General features: G+C 39.9%; 1 protein-coding gene across 2 annotated transcripts in view; it reads right to left on the bottom strand.

Annotated features, from left to right (window-relative positions):
• The window catches only part of fbxl2 (F-box and leucine-rich repeat protein 2), a 56,972-nt gene that overhangs the window by 21,508 nt on the left and 9,888 nt on the right, over positions 1-25,576 (bottom strand). For both annotated transcript variants that reach the window (XM_062047289.1, XM_062047291.1), the window contains exons 2-4: positions 14,096-14,157; positions 2,945-2,999; positions 2,727-2,801 (exon numbers count right to left, since the gene is read on the bottom strand). In XM_062047289.1, coding sequence (XP_061903273.1) covers positions 2,727-2,801; positions 2,945-2,999; positions 14,096-14,157 — 192 coding nt within the window. The remainder of the gene's footprint in view (positions 1-2,726; positions 2,802-2,944; positions 3,000-14,095; positions 14,158-25,576) is intronic.

The following is a 25,576-nucleotide window of genomic DNA, read 5'->3' as shown; positions in this document are numbered from 1 at the left end:
TTTTTTTATTAAATCAACATAAAAAACGCAAGATACACTTACAATTAGTGCACCAACCCAAAAAACCGCCCTCCCCCATTTACACTCATTCACACTCATTCACACAAAAGGGTTGTTTCTTTCTGTTATTAATATTTCTGGTTCTTACATTATACATCAATATAAATCAATACAATCTGCAGGGATACAGTCCGTAAGCACGCATGATTGTATTTTTTAATGACAAAAAAAACAAAAAACATATATACATATATATATATATTAGGGTTGTGAACGATAAACCGATGCGACCGAGTATTCGATTCAACAAGTGAGCGATTAGATTGCATCGGTAGCAGACTCCTCAATCAATGCGAATAATCCATGAATTCCTAGCTGAATCGGTTATAGAGTCATGGATCGGTTATCGCGAGACTTTGCATGGCTTGGCTAGATTACAATATGCGTCAGCGTCTCTAAAACAACGCGAGAGCTGAAGCTACTCGCCAAACGCGGTAGCCGCCTTGCTGGTATTAGCACAAGTGATAAACAAGAGACAACACGGAAAATCAATGTGGAGGAGAACGAAAGCGTCAGTCTGACCGAAGGTGATAATGGACCGAGAAATATTTTTAAAAAAACACTACAGTGGTGGGAAGAGCAGCAGGACTTGCCACTGCTGTCATCTCTCGCTAAAAGATACCTCTGCATCCCGGTGTTTTGCCGGGAAACGCACCCCTGCCGTAAAATGCACCCCCTGACGCGGGAGCGCGCTGACGTCACTCGCTTACGTCACTCGTCTCGAAAAGTATATCTAAACTCGGCTGTAATGACCGAAGTGGCTGAAATCGCCTCTTTTAAATCGCCTCTTTCGGCATAAAAAATTACATAAAGTGAAATAATCCAAGTTTTCTTTACTTGCGGATGTATTACAAATTGTGAGCCTTTAATGATTTCGCCGTCATTCAAGTGGCTGAAATCGCCTCTTTCGGCATAAAAAAGTACATAAAGTGAAACACACGGAATCTGAACGCGTGTTCAGTACTGCGGGAGACATTGTTTCCACAAAACGTAGTCTGCTCAAACATGAGCATGTGGATCAGTTGATTTTCCTTAAAAAAAATCTGCCCTCCAAAAAAACAGGACAGTGATGATGAAAATGCAGAGGCATAGTGTAAGTGAACTACTGCTTTTTGACCTGGGAAACGGTACCTCACACACAGTAGTTTGATTTTTCTTTTTACATATGTATTTATTTTCTCTATTCTTTTACACAAAGCACTTGTCACTGTGCTCATTGTTACCACATTCTGAGATATTATAGGTGTGTAACTTGTTTACATTGTAATGTTGCACCTTTGTTACCTACCTCTAGTGTTCATTGTTACCTACCTCTAGTGTTCAAAACACTATATGCTCAAGTTGAAATATTGAATCTTTGTTACCTACCTCTAGTGTTCAAAACTAATGCTCAGGCTGAAATATTGCACTTTGTTGTAACTATTCTGTGCTACTTTTACCTCTGGAGTTCCCATCCTACAATTCAGCCAGACTTTTTTTGGTCCATGTCTAAAAAATAAATGACATTGACATGTGATTTTGTTGTTCTGTTTTTTTTGCCAGTGCCATAAAGCCACAATGCTTGGGGATTTGGAGTCTTGAATATTAACCGTCAAATCGAATCGTATCGTTCGGAATCGAATCCGATCGAATCGGTCTGTAATAAAAGGATATCGTTTTTGAATCGAATCGTAACCTGTGTATCTAGATGCATATCGAATCGTTTATCAGAGAGAGATGTGCAACCCTAATATATATATATATATATATATATATATATATATATATATATATATATATATACATATATATATTTTTTTTTTTAACCCCCCCCCCCCCCCACCCTGGTCCGCGGGAAAAAATTTCAAGCGTTGACTGGTCCGCAGTTATGAAAGGTTGGGGACCACTGCTTTAGGGCAGTGGTCCCCAACCACCGGCCGATTGGTACCAGGGCCGCACAAGAATTAAAAAAAAAAAAAAAGATATTTATATATTTTTTTAATTAAATCAACATAAAAAACACAATATATACATTATATATCAATATAGATCAATACAGTCTGCAGGGATACAGTCCATAAGCATAAGCACACATGATTGTATTTCTTTATGGAAAAAATAAAATAAAATAAAATAATAATAATATTGACCGGTCCGCAGCTACAAAAAGGTTGGGGACCACTGCTTTAGGGGACCTGTATTTTGGTCCCCCTACCGTCAGAGGTTCCCCTAAAGGTGACTGTGTAAACAGAGCCATGTCCCCATACTCTCTGGGGGGGGGGGGGGGGGGGGGGGGGGGGGGGGGGGGGATGACAAAACAATAAGAGTGCAATAATTTTTCATAACATGGTCACTACTGCCTAGTTTCTCTTGTTATATTCTTATTTTACTGTTATATTTTTATTCTCATTGTTGCTTTTTATTTGTATTCTATTGTAATATTTTTCTATTTTGTTTCCCTTTATACACCCATTATTTACTTTATACTTTAAATTTGATCTCAATTCTGTACACTGCTGCTGGAATTTTAATTTTCCTGAGGGAACTCAAGGAATCAATAAAGTACTATCTATCTATCTATCTATCTATTAAGTAAGCATTGCCAGAACGCACGCACACACGCACGCACGCACGCACGCACGCACGCACGCACGCGACTTTCTCATTCACATCCCCAAAGCCCTCACCTCGATGTCCGTTTGGAAGTTGAAGAGGTCGATCTTCTGCCAGTTGCTGCCATCCAGGGCCAGAACGTTCCATGCCTGTGAGGGAGAGGAGGTGACTGTGTTACCATATTGCTCTACTGCATAGGCACTAGAAAGGCTCATTCATGCATAACTGCACACCGAATATGTCCAGCAGATGGTGCTAATGTTAGGAAGGACATGGTGTGGGAGGGGCTTACCTTGGATACTTGGGCACACCGACAGAGTGTGACCACATCCAGATAGGAGAATATTCTACAGGGAGTCGCCAAAAAGAGAAAAGGAACGAGATTAAATAGATTCTAAAATCAGGGGTGTCCAAACTAAGGGCCGCGGGCGTCTAAAATTTGACGATGAGTTGAATTAGAATTCTGGCCACAGGGAGATTTCAATTCCTTTAAAAGTTATTTTACATGTTGTTGGTCAGTTGCCTTCCTGTGGACAATATGAGTACCGTATTTTTTCGGACTATAAGTCGCTCCGAGGTATAAGTCGCACCGGCCGAAAATGCATAATTAAGACGGAAAAAAAACATATATAAGTCACATTTTTTGGGGAAATGTATTTGATAAAAGCCAACACCAAGAATAAAAAAAAACACCATATATTTCTGGTAATTCGTTTAAAAAAAAATAAATCACCATATATTAAAAATAATCACCATATATTCTTGGTCATTCCTAAAAAAAAAACAATTTTCCAAAAATTACCATATATTTCTGGTAGTTCCTAAAAAAAAATCACATATATTCCTCGTAGTTTCTAAAACTTTCCATACTTTCAGCTAATTCCTAAAAAGTTAACATATATACCTGGTAATTCTAAAGAGAATACCATATATTTCTGGTAATTCTTTAAAAAAAAAAATCACCATCTATGTTTGGTCATTCCTAAAAAATAATATTTTCCCAAAAATGACCATAATTCCAATTAATTCCTAAATATTACCATGTATTCCTGGTAATTCCTAATATGACCATATATTTCAACTAACTCCTAAAAGTAAAGATATATCCCTGGTAATAAAAAAATTTTTAAAAATCACCACATATTTCTGGTAATTCGTTAAAAAAAAAAAATCACCATATATTAAAAATAATCACCATACATTCTTGGTCATTCCAAAAAAAAAAAATGTTTCAAAAATTACCATATATTTCTGGTAGTTCCTAAAAAAAACACACATTCCTGGTAGTTTCTAAAACTTTCCATACATTTCACCTAATTCCTAAAAGTTAACACATATACCTGGTAATTCTAAAAAGAATACCATATATTTCTGGTCATTCTTAAAAAAAAGTAATCACCATCTATTTTTGGTCATTCCTAAAAAAAATTATATTTTCCCCCAAATTACCATATATTCCAAGTAATTCCTAAATATGACCATATATTCCTGATAATTTCTAAAATGACCATATACTTCAACTAATTCCTAAAAGTAAAGATTTATCCCTGGTAATTCTAAAAAAAACCAAATAATAATCACCACATATTTATGGTAATTCATTAAATTTAAAAAAAAAAAATCACCATATATTAAAAATAATCACCATATATTCTTGGTCATTCCTAAAAAAAGTATTTTCCAAAAATTAGCATATATTTCTGGTAGTTCCTAATAAAATCACATATATTCCTGGTAGTTTCTAAAACTTTCCATACATTTCAGCTAATTCCTAAAAAGTAACATATACTGTATATCTGGTCATTCTAAAAAGAATACCATATATTTCTGGTAATTCTTTAAAAAAAAAAAAAAATCACCATCTATTTTTGGTCATTCTATGCTAGTATTTGTGTCGTCCTGTCCCACTACTTCATGTACGTTGTTGTATGTGATAGACGACATCTTTATAAGTACACAGTTACAGTGTATAAGTCAAAAGTGGATCAAGTACACAACAGTACTTCTTGGAAACACACCCTCCGTCCAGCATGAAGGCCAATACACTCCTAATAGACTACATGAGGCATAAAATGTGTTAAAAATCAATATATAATATGGGAGCTTGTGAGACAAAGAACAAGTGCCATTGTTGGTGCGGGGCAGTCGAGGCCCACAATAGGGCCACATGCAGCAGGCAACTGGGCCAGCTCAATCCATTAATCTGCCAATGAGTAATCTCTGGCACTGAGAGAGACCAGGCCACAAGGAGACAGATACAGTAACACAAGGACACACACTCACACACACAAATACAGTAACACAAGGACACACACACACACACACACACACACACACACACACACACAAATACAGTAACACAAGGACACACACACACACACACGAATACAGTAAGACAAGGACACACATATACACACACACACACACACACACACACACACACACACACACACGCACACACGCACACACACACACACACACGAAAAACATACAACAAATATCAATATTTGTCCATGAAACTGTGTCATAAATGTCAGTCATACCAGAGTCTTAATCCTTTTTAAAATGTCTTCAAATAAAAATCACAGAATGTGCACATTTTACAGGGCATAAAACCTGAGCTGATGCAGGTCGCTGGCCTTTCCTCTGCTTAGTGTGCAAGCAAATTCACAAGTGTGCTAATAACAGGGTGCTAATAGCAGTGTGCTAATAACAGTGTGCTAATATCAGGATGCTAATAACAGTGTGCTAATAGCAGTGTGCTAATAACAGTGTGCTAATATCAGGATGCTAATAACAGTGTGCTAATAGCAGGGTGCTAATAACAGTGTGCTAATAGCAGTGTGCTAATAACAGTGTGCTAATAGCAGTGTGCTAATAACAGTGTGCTAATATCAGGGTGCTAATAACAGTGTGCTAATAGCAGGGTGCTAATAACAGTGTGCTAATAGCAGTGTGCTAATAACAGTGTGCTAATAGCAGTGTGCTAATAACAGTGTGCTAATATCAGGGTGCTAATAACAGTGTGCTAATAGCAGGGTGCTAATAACAGTGTGCTAATAGCAGGGTGCTAATAACAGTGTGCTAATAGCAGGGTGCTAATAACAGTGTGCTAATAGCAGAGTGCTAATAACAATGTGCTAAGAGCAGGGTGCTAATAACAGTGTGCTAATAGCAGGGTGCTAATAACAGTGTGCTAATAACAGTGTGCTAATAGCAGGGTGCTAATAACAGTGTGCTAATAGCAGGGTGCTAATAACAGTGTGCTAATAGCAGGGTGCTAATAGCAGGGTGCTAATAACAATGTGCTAATAGCAGGGTGCTAATAACCGTGTGCTTATAGCAGGGTGCTAATAACAGTGTGCTAATAGCAGGGTGCTAATAACAGTGTGCTAATAGCAGGGTGCTAATAACAGTGTGCTAATAGCAGAGTGCTAATAACAATGTGCTAAGAGCAGGGTGCTAATAACAGTGTGCTAATAGCAGGGTGCTAATAACAGTGTGCTAATAACAGTGTGCTAATAGCAGGGTGCTAATAACAGTGTGCTAATAGCAGGGTGCTAATAACAGTGTGCTAATAGCAGGGTGCTAATAGCAGGGTGCTAATAACAATGTGCTAATAGCAGGGTGCTAATAACCGTGTGCTTATAGCAGGGTGCTAATAACAGTGTGCTAATAGTAGTGTGCTAATAGCAGGGTGCTAATAACAGTGTGCTAATAGCAGGGTGCTAATAACAATGTGCTAATAACAGTGTGCTAATAACTGTTCTGATTAATAACAGTGCGCTAATAGCAGAGTGCTAATAACTGTTCTGATTAATAACAGTGCGCTAATAGCAGTGTGCTAATAACAGTGTGCTAATAACAGTTTGCTAATAACTGTGTGATATATAGTGTGCTAACAGCAGTGTGCTAATTGCAGCAGTATGCTAATAGCAGCAGTGTGCTAATAGCAGTAAAGTAAAGTACCACTGATAGTCACACACACACACTAGGTGTGGTGAAATCACCCTCTGCATTTGACCCATCCCCTTGTTCCACCCCCTGGGAGGTGAGGGGAGCAGTGAGCAGCAGTGGTGGCCGCTAATTCCAACCCTTGATGCTGAGTGCCAAGCAGGGAGGTAATGGGTCGCATTTTTATAGTCTTTGGTATGACTCGGCCGGGGTTTGAACTCACGACATACCCATCTCAGGGCGGACACTCTAACCACAAGGCCACTGAGCAGGTACTGCAGTATTGATAGCAGTGTGCTAATAGCAGTGAGCTATAGCAGCAGTGTGCTAATAGCAGTGTATCAATAGCAGTTGACAGGGCAGCAAAGAACCTGCAGAGAACCACACCAGCTTTGTCATGGAAGGGGGTGGACAAAGACAAACCAGGCCAAGGAGTGGGACATGAGGGTCGATATCAACAAGCAGGTCCGGTTCCCCATGGAGATCCCAGCTACATCTCTCCGTCCTGACATCGTGGTGTGGTCCAGCAAGGCAAGAGCGGTGCACCTCATTGAGCTGACAGTGCCAGCAGAAGAGGGGATTAAAGCCGCCTTTGAGGCTAAGGCTGGCTGCAGAGTGCCGGGAGGCTGGCTGGAAGGCTACCATCTACCCAGTGGAGGTTGGCTGCCGAGGCTACGTGGGGCTGTCAGCCACACGCCTCTTGAGGGACACAGGAGGGACTGGAAGGAAGCTGAGGAAAGCCATAAAAGATTTAGCAGAGGAGGCCAGGAAAGGCAGCTTTTGGCTCCGGCTGAGGAGGAAGGACAGGAGCTGGGGAAAGAACAACTAACCCCGACAGCAGCCGCAGGGGGGGAACATCTATCAGCTGCAGAGGGTGACAGGGAGACGTCTCGGTCACTGCTCCGCCACCAGGAGACGTTCTAGTGATTAAAGGAGCGAAACGTCGAGGAATGGTGGTTCCTTGCTGATGACCCTGCAGCTGACCCTTGGGCACCGGAGGAGGTGCGACATGCAGCAATGCCAAGCAGGAAAGATCACCTACCTGTACATTAACTGAAGTCCTGGAAACCCCAGTGACTACTGTGAACTGGGCAGTTGGAGTCCAGGGAAGACTGGAGGACAGCCAGGAAAGACTGGATGGCAGCAGGGAAAGACTGCACAGGAAGTGGGCGGCTAGTTACCCAACCTACTAGTCTCTCGCAAGAGGGACACCCACCTATAACTACGAAAAACACAAGGAATAAACAACCCGCAGGCCCTCCAAGAGGCGGGGTGGAAGATGGGCCTAACAGGACGGACAACAAGGTAACGACGATTGCAACGGAAACAGACAACGAGAACACCGGAATTCCAGTTAATGAGAAGATCCTCCGAAAGTGTGCTTGCGGACGGGAAAAGGTGACCACGTACAGGGGACTGCGAATCCACCAGGGGAAGGCCAAGTGTGGTCAGAGAGGCCAACGGCAACCTTGCACCGCGACAGCGGGTGAGACAAGAGGGACCAGAAGCCAGGTAGAAAACCACAGCGCTAATGGACCCAACGTTGCTGAAAGCACAGCTGGCACAGAGGCAGAAACCCCCTCGGCGGAGGCTGACCCCCCACAGGAGCACCAACACCCAATCCCCACCAGCTCACACAGAACAGAGCCACAAGCTGAGACCAAGAAACCAGCAAGAAGGAACAAGCTCAAGTGGCCGAAGTCAAACGAAGCAGAGGCATGGCGCACTTTGGATACAGACCTAATCAAGATGTCGAAGGAAAGGTTGCTCAGAGGTGTCGAAGCCAAGCTCAACCTGTTTGTATATAAAACATATTACATATTGTTATGAAGGTGTATGTTACTACATTATATATATACTTGCAGTGTGTATATTAAACATTACATATTGTTATGAAGGTGTCTGTTACTAGATTATATTTATACTTGCAGTGTGTATATAAAACATTATATATTCTTATGAAGGTGTCTGTTACTACATTATATATATATATACTTACAGTGTATTACATATTGTTATGAAGGTGTCTGTTACTGCATTATATATAGACTTGGGATGTGTATATAAAACATATTACATGTTGTTATGAAGGTGTCTGTTACTACATTATATATATATATACACTTGCAGTGTGTATATAAAACATTACATATTGTTATGAAGGTGTCTGTTACTGCATTATAAATAGACTTGCAGTGTGTATATTGTACATGTTACATATTGGTATGAAGGTGTCTGTTACCACATATATATATACTTGCAGTGTGTATATAAAACATATTACATATTGTTATGAAGGTGTCTGTTACTACATTATATATATACTTAGTGTATTACATATTGTTATGAAGGTGTCTGTTACTACATTATATATATATTTGCAGTGCGTATATTGTACATATTACATATTGTTATGAAGGTGTCTGTTGCAGTGTATATATTATTACATATTGTTATGAAGGTGTCTGTTACTACATTATATATATACTTGCAGTGTGTATATTGTACATATTGTTATAAAGGTGTCTGTTGCAGTGTATATATAAAACGTATTACATATTGTTATGAAGGTGTCTGTTACCACATTATATATATACTTGCAGTTGGTATATAAAACATATTACATATTATTATGAAGGTGTCTGTTGCTACATTTTATATATACTTGCAGTGTGTATATAAAACATTACATATTGTTATGAAGGTGTCTGTTACTACATTATATATAGACTTGCAGTGTGTATATAAACATATGACATATTATGAAGGTGTCTGTTACTACAATATATATACTTGCAGTGTGTATACAAACATATTACATATTATGAAAGTGTCTGTTACTACATTATATATATACTTGCAGTGGATATATAAAACATTACATATTGTTATGAAGGTGTCTGTAACTACATTATATATATACTTGCAGTGTGTATATAAACATATTACATATTACGAAGGTGTCTGTTACTACATTTTATATATACTTGCAGTGTGTATATAAACATATGACATATTATGAAGGTGTCTGTTACTACAATATATATACTTGCAGTGTGTATATAAACATATTACATATTATGAAGGTGTCTGTTACTACATTATATATATACACTTGCAGTGGATATATAAAACATATTACATATTGTTATGAAGGTGTCTGTTACTACATTACATATAGACTTGCAGTGTGTATATTGTACATGTTACATACTGTGACATGTACATTACAATTCTGACTCAGCACCCTCCATTGCCACCCAGATTCGGTCAGTTCTGAGTTGCCATAGCAACCGTCCCAGGCCTTAACGACGAGACCCATCCAGCCATGCTTGAAGAGCCAGGTGTTTGCCAGCGAGTGTGAGCCTGCTTCATTAAAACCTCATTATGCACCATGGTGGGAAATGTAAAACAATATATTGAAAAAAAATGCACAAAGTTTTTTTTTTTTAATCTCTTTTTTCCTGTGACTTACACTAAGTTGTGAGACTATATTGCCTCCTCAGGCCTTCGAAGCCAGACTCTGTAAAGATCAAGGCAAAGAAATGCACGGTCGTAGACAACTACCAGGTATCCCACCAGGCATCTCTCTTTTCTACGCTGCAAAGATGTCACGTTCTTGTCGCTTGCAGATCCGGAAGGATTGGCAAGAAGCGGTGTAAGAATAAGGGGAGTCAATAGCCTACTAATCAACACTGAAGGCAGGTGTGTGAGCTCAGGCGCTCCTAGCAACAAGAACGTAAACAAAAGAGGAATCGGAGTGCTGGCAACATAAAAACTAAGAACAACAAAACTAACACAGCACGTGACCGGGAGGAACCGGTCACGACAGCACACCTTGCGGTCGTAATGTAACCAAGCGAGCGTCATTAGCATTAGCTAATATGCTAACACAATTACGAGTGTCTGCGTTAGTATCATTTACTTACAAACCCCGTTTCCATATGAGTTGGGAAATTGTGTTAGATGTAAATATAAACGGAATATAATGATTTGCAAATAATTTTCAACCCATATTCAGTTGAATATGCTACAAAGACAACATATTTGATGTTCAAACTGATAAACATTTTTTTTTTGCAAATAATCATTAACTTTAGAATTTGATGCCAGCAACACGTGACAAAGAAGTTGGGAAAGGTGGCAATAAATACTGATAAAGTTGAGGAATGCTCATCAAACACTTATTTGGAACATCCCACAGGTGAACAGGCAAATTGGGAACAGGTGGGTGCCATGATTGGGGATAAAAGTAGATTCCATGAAATGCTCAGTCATTCACAAACAAGGATGGGGCGAGGGTCACCACTTTGTCAACAAATGCGTGAGCAAATTGTTGAACAGTTTAACAAAAACCTTTCTCAACCAGCTATTGCAAGGAATTTAGGGATTTCACCATCTACGGTCCGTAATATCATCAAAGGGTTGAGAGAATCTGGAGAAATCACTGCACGTAAGCAGCTAAGCCCGTGACCTTCGATCCCTCAGGCTGTACTGCATCAACAAGCGACATCAGTGTGTAAAGGATATCACCACATGGGCTCAGGAACACTTCAGAAACCCACTGTCAGTAACTACAGTTGGTCGCTACATCTGTAAGTGCAAGTTAAAACTCTCCTATGCAAGGCGAAAACCGTTTATCAACAACACCCAGAAACGCCGTCGGCTTCGCTGGGCCTGAGCTCATCTAAGATGGACTGATACAAAGTGGAAAAGTGTTCTGTGGTCTGACGAGTCCACATTTCAAATTGTTTTTGGAAACCGTGGACGTCGTGTCCTCCGGACCAAAGAGGAAAAGAACCATCCGGATTGCTATAGGCGCAAAGTGTAAAAGCCAGCATGATGGTATGGGGTGTATTAGTGCCCAAGACATGGGTAACTTACACATCTGTGAAGGCGCCATTAATGCTGAAAGGTACATACAGGTTTTGGAGCAACATATGTTGCCATCCAAGCAACGTTACCATGGACGCCCCTGCTTATTTCAGCAAGACAATGCCAAGCCACGTGTTACATCAACGTGGCTTCATAGTAAAAGAGTGCGGGTACTAGACTGGCCTGCCTGTAGTCCAGACCTGTCTCCCATTGAAAACGTGTGGCGCATTATGAAGCCTAAAATACCACAAGGGAGACCCCCGGACTGTTGAACAACTTAAGCTGTACATCAAGCAAGAATGGGAAATAATTCCACCTGAGAAGCTTCAAAAATGTGTCTCCTCAGTTCCCAAACGTTTACTGAGTGTTGTTAAAAGGAAAGGCCGTGTAACACAGTGGTGAACATGCCCTTTCCCAACTACTTTGGCACGTGTTGCAGCCATGAAATTCTAAGTTAATTATTATTTGCAAAAAACAATAAAGTTTATGAGTTTGAACATCAAATATCTTGTCTTTGTAGTGCATTCAATTGAATATGGGTTGAAAAGGATTTGCAAATCATTGCATTCAGTTTATATTTACATCTAACACAATTTCCCAACTCATATGGAAACGGGGTTTGTACAATGGCATTCTTTTTGTATTGTTTCGTAAATTCACAGAGTCTGTCTAGCTGATTGGAGCGCTAGCTTGCACAGCTAGTGTGGGGTCCGTTTTACTGCCCTGTTACAGACACCATTTGGAAAAAATTAAGATAAGTACATTTACATTTACTAAATATTTCTGTGTAAATAACTCATTTCACAACGTATATATCTGCGACTTATAGTCTGGTGCAGCTAATATACGGAAAATACTTTTTGGGGTTCGACTTGTATACAGGTGCACTCTATAGTCTGGGAAATATGGTAAATACAGGTATAAGGTGTGTATTAGTGTTGTCCCGATACCAATATTTTGGTACCGGTACCAAAATGTTTTTCGATACTTTTCGGTACTTTGATACTTTTACTATAAAGGGGACCACAAAAAACGGCATTATTGGCTTTATTATAACAAAAAATCTTGGGGTACATTAAACATATGTTTCTTATTCCAAGTTTGTCCCTAAATAAAATAGTGAACATAGAAGACAACTTGTCTTTTAGTAGTAAGTAAACAAACAAAGGCTCCTAATTTTGTCTGCTGACGTATGCAGTAACATATTGTGTCATTTATCATTCTATTATTTTGTCAAAATTATTAAGGACAAGTGGTAGAAAATTCATCATTAATCTACTTGTTCATTTACTGTTAATATCTGCTTACTTTCTCTTTTAACATGTTCTAATAATGCGGTTCCTTTTTGACTGTACTTAAATGTATAAGGTATTTATATTATTCACAGGTGATTAATGCTGTATAATAGACTGTATTTATATTATTCACATGTGAATAATGCTGTATAATAGACTGTATTTATATTATTCACATGTGAAGGGACAAGCGGTAGAAAACGGATGGATGGATCACATGTGAATAATGCTGTATAATAGACTGTATTTATATTATTCACATGTAAAAAATACCTAAGTGTTTATTGTCTATTGTGAGCGAACTGTGGTGCTGAATTTCCCCCAGGGATCAATAAAGTACTTTCTATTCTATTCTATCTACACTTCTGTTAAAATGTAATAATAACTTATTTTTCGGTTTTTTGGATACTTTACATTAGTTTTGGATGATACCAGAAATTTGGGTATCAATCTGATACCAAGTAGTTACAGGATCATACATTGGTCATATTCAAAGTCCTCATGTGTCCAGGGACATATTTGCTGCCTTTATAAACATAATATACTTTTTGTTTTTAAATGGAAAAAGATTTTGTGATGCTAAAAATATCCATATAATCATAGTAGTATCGACTAGATACGCTCCTGTACTTGGTAACATTACAGTGGATGTCAGGTGTAGATCCACCAATGGTGTTTGTTTACATTGTGACACCGGTGAGCTACGGTGTGTAGTGAAGCATTAAGCTATTCCTCATCCTGCAGTGATAATGATACTTGTAAGAAACTTAATTTATTTGTCGCCAGGGAGGCGAGGATTAGTGATTTAGAAGTAGCTAAAACACTGCCGACTGCGGCTGGACATTAGCCGCTAGCTTGCTAGCCATGTCTTAAAGCACCTTTTCCTGAGGGTGTTTCAGTGTTATAGCTTCACCTTTATTGTCAGTTTTTAAGCCAAAATGCTTCCATTCTCCCTTTTCTGTCTACACACTGTGTCTGCTTGTAAGTACTCCGTGATTGTGCACTGCCGAACATGCTCCTCTGCTCGTAAACCAGCATTGACATGATGTAACGACAACGATTCATTAGTATCACGGTACTTTACTAGTACCGGCATACCATAAAACCCTAGTGTGTATATACAGTATCTGCTGATGTAGTTCTGTTGGAGTTGTAATTAAAAAAAAAAAAATGCTGATACTGATAAAAAGGGTCGATACCAACATATGTCAAAATGACAAATATCGGCAACGATTATCGAACCAGCTCTACTTACTGGTAAGTACCAATGAGCTGAGCAAGTTGTGTGTGTTTTTTCCCCCGCATTATAGAAAACTTACCTAAGAAGCAGCTCTTTGGGGAGCTTCTTGTTAATGGCGGCCTCATCGCTGTTTGAGAACACCTGCACACAACAAACACAACACAGTCATGTTTAGCTGACGCAGCCAAACTCACACACTTACGCACGTACGCAGAATCACTCAGCGTGTTGAATGCAAAAGTAATTGTTGCATGCTCATTGGCTCGCACTTGCAACAAGCTTAGTAATAATTGCTTCATCCAGGTCTGCTGATCTCTTTTAGTCTACTTGCTCGCTGCATGTCTGGCCATCTGCTGAGCATCACTGACACACACATTCTTGTATTTGTTACCTTCTTGAGACCTCCGAAAAATGCCTACCTCTAGTATTATGATAAAAGTCGTACTTTTACTCAACGCAAGTCAAAATTTCATGACCATAGGTGAGAGTAGGAATGTAGATGGCTCAGTAGACCGAGAGCTTTGCCTTCTGGCTCAGCTCTCGTTTCGTCACAACAGTGCGGCAGAGAGACTGCAATACTGCCCCAGCTGCTCCGATTCTCCGGCTGATTTCCTTCTCCATCTTTCCCTCACTCGTGAACAAGACACGGAGATACTTAAACTCCTCCACCTGGGACAGAGTCTCGTCCCCTACCCGGACTGTACAAATCATCGGTTTCCTGCTGAGAACCATGGCCTCAGATTTGGAGATGCTGATCCTCATTCCAGCCGCTGAACACTCGGCTGCGAACCGATCCAGTGAGAGCTGAAGGTCACGAACCGAAGGCGCCATCAGGACCACATCATCTGCAAACAGCAGTGACGCAACCTTTAGCCCCCCGAGACCTATACCCTCTCCGCCATGGCCACGACCCTGCCTAGATATCCTGTCCATGAAAATCCCAAACAGGATAGGTGACAGAGCGCAGCCCTGGCGGAGACCAACCCCCACTGGAAACGGATCCGACTTACATCCAAGCACAACTCTCGCTTTGGTTGTACAGAGATTGGATGGCCCTCAGCAGGGTTCCCCTCACTCCCTACTCCCTCAGCACCTCCCACAAGATCTCCCGGGGGACCCGGTCATACGCCTTCTCCAAATCCACAAAGCACATGTAGACTGGATAGGCATACTCCCAGGCTTTCTCCAGGATTCCCGCAAGCGTAAAGAGTTGGTCAGTTGTTCCACGACCAGGACGGAATCCACATTGCTCCTCTTGAATCTGAGGTTCAACTATCAGCCGGACCCTCCTTTCCAGTACCTTGGCGTAAACTTTCCCAGGGAGGCTGAGTAGTGTGATACCCTTGTAATTAGCACACACCCTCTGGTCCTCCTTTTTGAAAAGGGGACCCACCACCCCAGTCTGCCACTCCCTCGGCACTGTCCCAGACTTCCACGCAATGTTGATGAAGTGTGGGTAATGACCGAAAGAATAAGATCGCGGATACAAGCGGCCGAAATGAGTTTCCTCAGGAGGGTGGCTGGCATCTCCCTTAGAGATAGGGTGAGAAGTTCAGTCACCCGAGAGAGACTCGGAGTAGAGCCGCTGCTCCTTCGCTTGGAAAGGAGCCAGCTTAGGTGGTTCGGGCATCTCGTGCGGATGCCTCACGAGCGTCTCCCTAGGGAGTTCCTCGTTGCACCTCCCACTGGGAGGAGACCCCGCGGCAGGCCAAGGACCAGATGGGGGGGATTACATCTCCTCTCTGGCCTGGGAATGCTTCGGGATTCCCCAGGAGGAAGTCGCAAATGTTCCTCTGGAGAGGGAAGTCTGGGGGTCTCTGCTGGAGCTGTTGTCCCCGCGACCCAATTCCGGATAAGCGGTTGAAGATGGATGGAAGTCAAAATTTTCCAGAAAAACTGAGCATTTGTGCAACATTATGATAAAAGTTGGAATTAACCTGAAGGTTAACATTTTGGCAATTCTATGAAAAGAGTCGTCATTTTACTCGACAAAAGTCACAATTTTTTAAGAAAACCAAAAAATGTTGGCAATATTACAATAACTGGAATTTTACTTGGCAAAATTATGACAAAAGTCAAGCTGTTCACCTGGCGGGGATGAATAGAGAAGTCCTTCTTTAGCTGCCGTCTTGTTTTATCATATACTGCTGCCTTTGCACCTGTCAATGTTTACTTTTGTATGCATATTAAATAATGTGGATGTCTCAAGAAGGGAAGAAATACAAGAACACACACACACACACTCTTGTACTTGTTACCTTCTTGAGACCTATGAAAAATGCCTACCTCTAGTATTATGATAAAAGTCATAATTTTACTCAACGCAAGTCAATATTTTACAAGAAAAACTTAACATTCGTGCAATATTATGTAAGGTTGCAGCTAACGATTATTTTTCTATCGATTAATCTATAAATTATTTTTTTTCGATTAATCGGTTACAGATTTTTTTTCCGATTAATCTATAGATTATTTTCCTTTTACCGATTATTTTTTTATTCAAAATGAAGATGAAAAAATAAATGTAGGCCAGTTTTTTCAAAAGGCATGGCTTTTATTTACAAAAAAAAAGAAGTATGGCCACTCAGTCAACATTGACAACAACATGACTAAATATTCTGTAACAATGTAAACATTTAAAACTTTTAACATTTAACAAAATTAAAAGCTTATTTGCTTTTTAATGTGCAAATATAAAAGTCAACATCCAGTGCAAATCTTAATATTCTGCAATAGTATAAGCATTTCAAAAGTAAAAGTATTGCTTATTTTGCTTTAAAATGTGCAAAAATAAAGATAAACATCCAATACAAAAAAGTGCAAAACGAAATATTCTGTAACAACAGTGTAAACATTTCAACAAAAGTGAAAGTATTGCTTATTTGCTAAGATGTGCAAAAATAAAGATAAACATCCAATACAAAAAAGTGCCAATCTAAATATTCTGGAACACTGTAAACATTAAGTATTGCTTTTAAAATGTGCAAAATAAACATCCAGTCCAACACAGTACACAATAACCAATTCTACTCATTCCAGTGAGTGACTAACAGTTGTAATGAAGAAAGGTTAGCATGTCCACATGTTCTGGTTCTTTTCTTGTTTACAATATTCCCAGCAGCTGAAAATAGGCGCTCAGAAGGGGTCGATGTGGCTGGAACTGAGAGGTAATTAGCCTTCACCTCAAGCCAGGACTGCGAGTGAGCTGAGCTCCAGTTTATATTCCTAGAAGGTCAACGGGCTCATAGTGATGTTACTAGTAGTTGACTGGGAGGTGTTTATTATCATTAGGGGAGAGTCCGCTGCCTGATGCTCACCTGCTAAACACCTATCTGCTCCACGCTGAAGCGCTGACTACATGCGCTCTGAATATGCACTGCTGATTGGCTGATAACGCTCTGAATATGCACTGCTGATTGGCTGATAACGCTCTGAATACGCACTGCTGATTGGCTGATAACGCTCTGAATACGCACTGCTGATTGGCTGGTAGAGCTTTCTGTGTACCAATCAGATGGTTGTGTGGGTGGGACAATGCTGCGTGCTGAGACAGGCAGAAGGAGCAAAGCAGCTTGTTAACACTTTAGCTTAGAAACTCCTTCGGTACACCCCCGTACCGAACCGAAAGCCCCGTACCGAAACGGTTCAATACAAAACACGTACCGTTACACCCCTAGCAGATACAAATGACACATTCATGTTTTGGTGTAATGATGACAACGTATACTCGCGCGGACGATTGACTAGTTGATGGTTTTCTTTTCAAATGTTCGTTCATAGCCGTTGTGCTGCTATGATAGGCCATTTCCGCTCGACACAGTGTGCATACAACAACATTATTAGGCCGTTTATTGAAATACTCCCACACTTTTGACGACTTTTGGCGTGATTTTTGCCCCTCGCTCGCACCGCTCGCATCGTCTGCTTTGATCGTCTGCTTTGCGCTTCGCCATGACGGTAGTGTGACGTAAATATGCGACGCGTCGACGCACAAAAACGGCGTCGACGTATTTACGTAACCGATGACGTCGACTATGTCGACGCGTCGTTTCAGCCTTAATATTATGATAAAAGTTGGAATTTTACTCAATAACAGTCGCAATTTTACAAGAAAAGCTTAACATTTTATGAAAAGAGTCGTAATTTTTACTCGACAAAAGTCACAATTTTTATAATAAAACAACATTTTTGGTAATATTGTAATAATAATCAGAATTGTATTTGGCAAAATTATGACAAAAGTCAGCTGTTCACCTGGCAGGTTTTTTCAGGGATGAACAGAGAAGTCCTTCTTTAGCTGCTGTCTTGTTGTATCATATATTGCTGCCTTTACACCTGTCAATGTTTACATTTGTATGTCCATTAAATAAATAAAAAATCCTGACTTTGGAGCAATGTTTACGGACTCTAGTATTTGGCTCTCTATTAGAGACAATGGTTTTCCGTAGTGGGACCTTGATTTCGGTCCTAGCTTGTTCACCGGTCCTCATACGGTAGGTCCTTTTCCTTGTTGATGTCTCAAGAAGGGTAGAAATACAAGAACGCACACACACACACACACACATTCTTGTATTTTCTACCTTCTTGAGACCTCCAAAAAATGCCTACCTCTAGTATTATGATAAAAGTCGTCATTTTACTCAACGCAAGTCAAAATTTTACAAGGAAAAATGAACATATGTGCAATATTATGATAAAAGTTGGAATTTTACTCAATAACAGTCGCAATTTTACAAGAAAAGCTTAACATTTTTATGAGAAGAGTCGTCATTTCACTCGACAAAAGTCACAATTTTATAAGAAAACCAAAAAATGTTGGCAATATTATAATAATAATCGTAATTTTACTTGGCAAAATTATGACAAAAGTCAGCTGTTCACCTAGCGGGTTTTTTCAGGGATGAACAGAGAAGTCCTTCTATAGCTTCTGTCCTGTTTTACACCTGTCAATGTTTACTTTTGTATGCACATTAAATCCCCCAAAAAATCCTGACTTTGGAGCAATGTTTACGGACTCTAGTATTTGGCTCTCTATTAGAGACAATGGTTTTCCGTATTGGGACTGTGATTTCGGTCCTAGCTTGTTCACCGGTCCTCATACGGTATGTACTTTCCCTTGTTGATGTCTCAAGAAGGGTGGAAATACTAGAACACACACACACACACGACGTGTGAAGAACATTGGCGGTCAGGTGGGCTTGCGTTGAGCCGTGAATTTCAATTAGGGCGTGCTTCCTTCCGCCGGGCCACAACAAAGCACGGGGTGCGGAGGAGTCACTCCACAAGGTTTCCACCAGCACTAAAATGTTTGGACACAACCGGAGGAGTAAAGAAGAAACCAAGACACCAACGTGTGGGGAAGAAACCTCTTCCACTACGACAGCGCTGCACACACAAAAAAGTGACAATTGCACCACATTGTGGCACTGTTGTACAGTATGTATAAGTCAGGTTGACTTGAAATTTCTCACACTTCTCATCGCATTCTACGAAAACACCTGCTGTAACTTTAGGGTGTGTTATTCAACTACCACCAAATCTAGTAAACTAGGACTGACAAACTGTGTGTCGAATTTGGTCAAGCTTGGTAGAAAAAACAGCTTATTGATCATTTGTCTAAAAATTATAAAACTTTTATGTTACACGTATGCTAACATGTCTTATATATGTTTACATGCATGCTAGCATGTCTTATATATGTATTACATGTATGCTAGCACGTCTTATACATGTACTATTACATGTATGCTAACACGTCTTATACATGCATGCTAACATGTCACATACATGTATGCTAGCTTTTCCCTCGTCTTCCAGTGATAATGGTACATGGAAAAATCTCAATTTCCGCCACGGCGAGGATAAGTACCTTAAAAGCGGCTTCTAGACGACGCGCTCATTACAACTTACACTCATATGAACGACAAAGGAACATGGAGACGCAATTGTGTCTCTCTGAGTGTGCATGTCCTTTTGAAGGAATCTTGCTCGCGAGTACAATCTCGAGCACGTAAACACTGTGACACAGCTGTGGTAAAGATTGGCCGAAGAGCTTCCAAAGGCAAACGTCGGCCCTGATCCCAATCCCGTGTCTAATTTGTACAAAAGGTATGTTTGGATGTTACAAAGAACACCAATGTACACCCAACCGTGTCCCAAAACCGTGGTAAAACACAAACCGTGGAGCTTGAGAAGCGTTCCACCTCTAATATACAGTAATTGTCCCGAATAGTAATTATACAGCAGTGTTTCCCACACATTCATTTATTTGTGGCGGCCCGCCACGAAAGAATTACGTCCGCCACAAATAAAAAAACAAAATAAAATAAAAAATATATAGGTATATATATTTTGTTTTTTTTGGCCTGTCCAGCTTCTCAGGCAAATCATATAGTTGATGTAGATGCCCTTATAGGCTGTTCAGATTTACTTTACAAAAGAGAAGTGTAGGATACTTCTCTTGTTGCCTTATTTGTATTTGACCACTACTGTTTTCTGTTTATTTGTTACTGACTGTGGCAGGACACCTCTGCCTCTGTATTACTTTATGTTGCTGGTAAATAATATGGTTGTAGTAGTAGGCTAAAGTTAAATTATTTAGTATGCACTAATTAAAGGGGCAGAGCTTTAAGAGACATTTTAGCTTTTATATTTTATAAGATATATTTTTTGTAAGAACCACAATTAATAAATATATTTCAGTGAATAACTTATTGTTCAAATCTGTACATAAATATGTACATAAAGTGTTGTAATTATATTGTAAAATGGATGGATGGATGGACGTTTAAAACAAAACTGTTATTATTAATTAGTAAGTATACATTTTTTGAGCCTTTTAGAGAAAATCATATCATTGTAGTAAATTATGCAAATTACTCGATGATGTCATGGTGACCACGCCCATAGCCACGCCCCCACCGCCACAGGTATCTTGGCAGTTTATGGGAAACACTGTACAGCGAGTCATTCCTTCACTTCCAACGTCCACTTCCATCTCCAGCCCTTTGGATTCAATAAAGTCAGAGCGAGTTGGCCTGGATTGCGGTCGGGGATCGGCCGGGCAAATAATAAATGTCTCCTCAAAGCCAGGAGCAAATTTACACCTGATAACGTGACTTTTGACCTCCTTGTCCAAAACATGCGGGCTATGAATCCATTGTTTTATTTTGAAAATCTTTTGTATATTACATTTCATGTCACGAATTAGTGAAGGGTACTTTCACTGTTACATTGATTTGGCGCTCATTCTGGTGTACGCTGTTATAAAAACTCATTTGAATCTTATATATATTTCCCAAACATTTGCACACATTGCAGTGTTTCCCATAAACTGCCAAGATACCTGTGGTGGTGGGGGCGTGGCTATGGGCGTGGCTATGGGCGTGGTCACAATGTCATCAGAGTAATTTGCATAATTTACTACAATGATATGATTTTCTCTAAAAAGGCTCAAAAAATGTACACTTACTAATTAATAATAACAGTTTTGTTTTAAACGTCCATCCATCCATTTTACAATATAATTACAACACTTTATGTACATATTTATATACAGATTTGAACAATAAGTTATTCACTGAAATATATTTATTAATTGTGGTTCTTACAAAAAATATATCTTATAAAATATAAAAGCTAAAATGTCTCTTAAAGCTCTGCCCCTTTAATTAGTGCATACTAAATAATTTAACTTAAGCCTACTACTACAACCATATTATTTACCAGCAACATAAAGTGAAACAGAGGCAGAGGTGTCCTGCCACAGTCAGTAACAAATAAACAGAAAACAGTAGTGGTCAAATACAAATAGGGCAACCAGAGAAGTATCCTACACTTCTCTTTTGTAAAGTAAATCTGAACAGCCTATATGGGCATCTACATCAACTATATGATTTGCCTGAGAAGCTGGACAGAACAAAAAAAAAAAAAAAAAATTTAAAAAATAAAATAAAAAAATTATTTGTGGCGGACGTAATTCTTTCGTGGCAGGCCGCCACAAATAAATGAATGTGTGGGAAACACTGCATTGCGTTGGATGGTGCTATTTACAGGACTACTGCAACAAAGATCCTCTATATCAGTGTTTTTCAACCTTTTTTTGAGCAGAGGCACATTTTTTTGCGTTGAAAAAATCCAGAGGCACACCACCAGCAGAAATCATTAAAAAATGAAACTCGGTCGACAGTAAAAAGTCGCAATTGTTGGATATGACTTTAAAGCATAACCAAGCATGCATCACTATAGCTCTTGTCTCAAAGTAGGTGTACTCTCACCACCTGTCACATCACCCCCTGACTTATTTGGACTTTTTTGCTGTTTTCCTGTGTGTAGTGTTTTACTTCTTGTCTTGCGCTCCTATTTTGGTGGCTTTTTCTCTTTTTTTTGTATTTTCCTGTAGCAGTTTCATGTCTTCTTTTGAGCGATATTTCCCCGCATCTACTTTGTTTTAGCAATCAAGAATATTTCAGTTGTTTTTATCCTTCTTTGTGGGGACATTGTTGATTGTCATGTCACGTTCGGATGTACTTTGTGGACGCCATCTGCTGCTCCACAGTAAGTCTTTGCTGTCGTCCAGCATTCTGTTTTTGTGTAAAACTGAATTGCTACAAAGTAGTTTCGTTCTGCATAGCCATCCCTAAACTTCAATGCATTTTCTTAGGGGCACTCACCTTTTGTTTATTTTTGGTTTAAGCATTGTTTCCGACACCTACAAAGCAATTAGCTACCGGCTGCCACCTACTGATATGGAAGAGTATTACACGGTTACTCTGCCGAGCTCTAGACAGCAACGACATTCAACAACAACACATCATTTGCAGACTATAATTACTGGTTTGCAAAAAATATTTTTACCCCAAATAGGTGAAATTAGATAATCTCCCACGGCACACCAGACTGTATCTCACAGTGGTTGAAAAACACTGCTCTATATGACAGTCGGGCTGCATCAAACTATTATTTCTTCTTATGATTAATCTGTAGATTTAATTTCTTGCATGTTGTTCGGCTTGAGGATAAAAAATACCGTCTTATGTATTGACTGTGAATATTTTTAATGGAGAGAGCTACTGACTACATGACAAGGAACCCTAAAAGAACCTTACTTTTTGGGAAGTTAACGAGTAGTGGCACTAATTTTAATGCATTTTACTTTAAAATGTTTAAGACAACTGAATGATTTTTCAATCACATTTATAATCAGCAGAAAGACACTAAATATTAAAATGCGTTGATTTTTCAATCACATTTATAATCAGCAGAAAGACACTAAATATTAAAATGCGTTCCCTTTCATTTCATACAATTGTTTAAGCAATATAAAGTCAAAGTCCTCCTGTGTCCAGGGACTTATTTACTGATTATTTTAAAAACATTACCAAAAACTACAAAAAGAGATTTTATGAAAAAACAATATCAATACCATCGGTATACGGATCGTTCCACCCTTCTCTGGGATTGCTGGCAGTCTACCGGTATTGCTGATATATTTTAGAAAGATATATATTGAAGTCCTATCTTAAAACTCAGTTGTATACTCTAGCCTTTAAATAGACCCCCTTTTTAGACCAGTTGATCTGCCGTTTATTTTATTTTGTGCCCCCCTCTCCCTTGTAGAAGGGAGGGCACAGGTCCGAGGTGGACCGCTCGCCTGTCATCGGTTGGGGACATCTCTGCGCTGCTGACCCGTCTCCGCTCGGGATGGTCTCCTGCTGGCCCCCCTATGGACCGGACTCTCACTATTATGTTAGATCCGCTATGGACTGGACTCTCACTATTATGTTAGATCCACTATGGACTGGACTCTCACTATTATGTTAGATCCACTATGGACTGGACTCTCACTATTATGTTAGATCCACTATGGACTGGACTTTCACTATTATGTTAGATCCACTATGGACTGGACTCTCACTATTATGTTAGATCCACTATGGACTGGACTCTCTCACTATTATGTTAGATCTACTATGGACTGGACTCTCACTATTATGTTAGATCCACTATGGACTGGACTCTCACTATTATGTTAGATCCACTATGGACTGGACTCTCACTATTATGTTAGATCCACTATGGACTGGACTCTCACTATTATGTTAGATCCACTATGGACTGGAATCTCACTATTATGTTAGATCCACTATGGACTGGACTTTCACACTATTATGTTAGATCCACTATGGACCGGACTCTCACTATTATGTTAGATCCACTATGGACTGGACTCTCACTATTATGTTAGATCCACTATGGACTGGACTCTCACTATTATGTTAGATCCACTATGGACTGGACTCTCACTATTATTTTAGATCCACTATGGACTGGACTCTCACTATTATGTTAGATCCACTATGGACTGGACTCTCACTATTATGTTAGATCCACTATGGACTGGACTCTCACTATTATGTTAGATCCACTATGGACTGGACTCTCACTATTATGTTAGATCCACTATGGACTGGACTTTCACAATATTATGCTAGACCCACTCGACGTCCATTGCAACCAGTCTCCCCTAGAGGTGGGGGGGTCACCCACATCTGCGGTCCTCTCCAAGGTTTCTCATAGTCATTCATATTGACATCCCACTGGGTTGTGAGTTTTTCCTTGCCCTTATGTGGGCTCTGAACCGAGGATGTCGTTGTGGCTTGTGCAGCCCTTTGAGACACTTGTGATTTAGGGTTATATAAATAAACATTGATTGATTTAAGACAATACGGCTATACCGGGTTTTTTAATGTGCCTTTTGTTACGCCTTAGTCGTTGATTGTTCTTCGAAGATGCCGACGGAACGACAGGAAACGGCGTGCAGGTAAGAGTATGATTTATTCCTCATAAATCATGAAGGAACAACACAAACACAAGAGAACAAACAAAACAAGCATGCCTCTGGCACGGGAAGCTAACGGAATAGCTGCACAGGGAAACCCAAGGCAGAACTTAGCGCAAGAAACACAAGGAACAAACGTAACGTGTCGCATGACGGCAAACAAAAAGCCCTGGACTGAGCGAGGCGAAAAGGCCGGACTAAATAACTCTCTGATTAGTGCCCGGGAACAGGTGAGCGTCCCGAACACTAATCAGAGGCAGGTGAAAACAATCAGCACCCATGACAACCAAGAAACCCAAAACAAGAGTGCTGAAACAGAACTAAAACTACAAGTGAATCAAAGCCTAAATAATCGTAAACAAACTATGATCCGGGCAACGGATCATAACACCTTTGTTACGGCCATTCGCTCTTTTCTGCGCCTGACAGGCAAAACACAGGCCCCGCCCCTTGCGTGTTTACGTAGGCTCCTCTGACGCACTGCGACAAACTTTTCAAAAGAATATAGCGTTCACTTTTGGCTCCCATGGCCCTATATCCTCTATATCAGTGTTTGTTAACCATAGGGCCGCGGCCCCATTGTTGGGCCACCAAAAAATATCTGATTCTAAAGTGTGGTCCAGATGGGCCGCAGCGCTGCTCAGTAGTAATACACTTTTCCACCACTTGTGGCAGTAATGTCAAGTCTCAAACAAACAGAAATCTGTAGCTAAAGTCATC

The sequence above is a fragment of the Entelurus aequoreus genome, linkage group LG05 (genome assembly GCF_033978785.1).
Source record: "Entelurus aequoreus isolate RoL-2023_Sb linkage group LG05, RoL_Eaeq_v1.1, whole genome shotgun sequence".
Classification (NCBI taxonomy): Eukaryota; Metazoa; Chordata; class Actinopteri; order Syngnathiformes; family Syngnathidae; genus Entelurus; species Entelurus aequoreus.
This window is presented reverse-complemented; position numbering and strand designations above follow the sequence as displayed.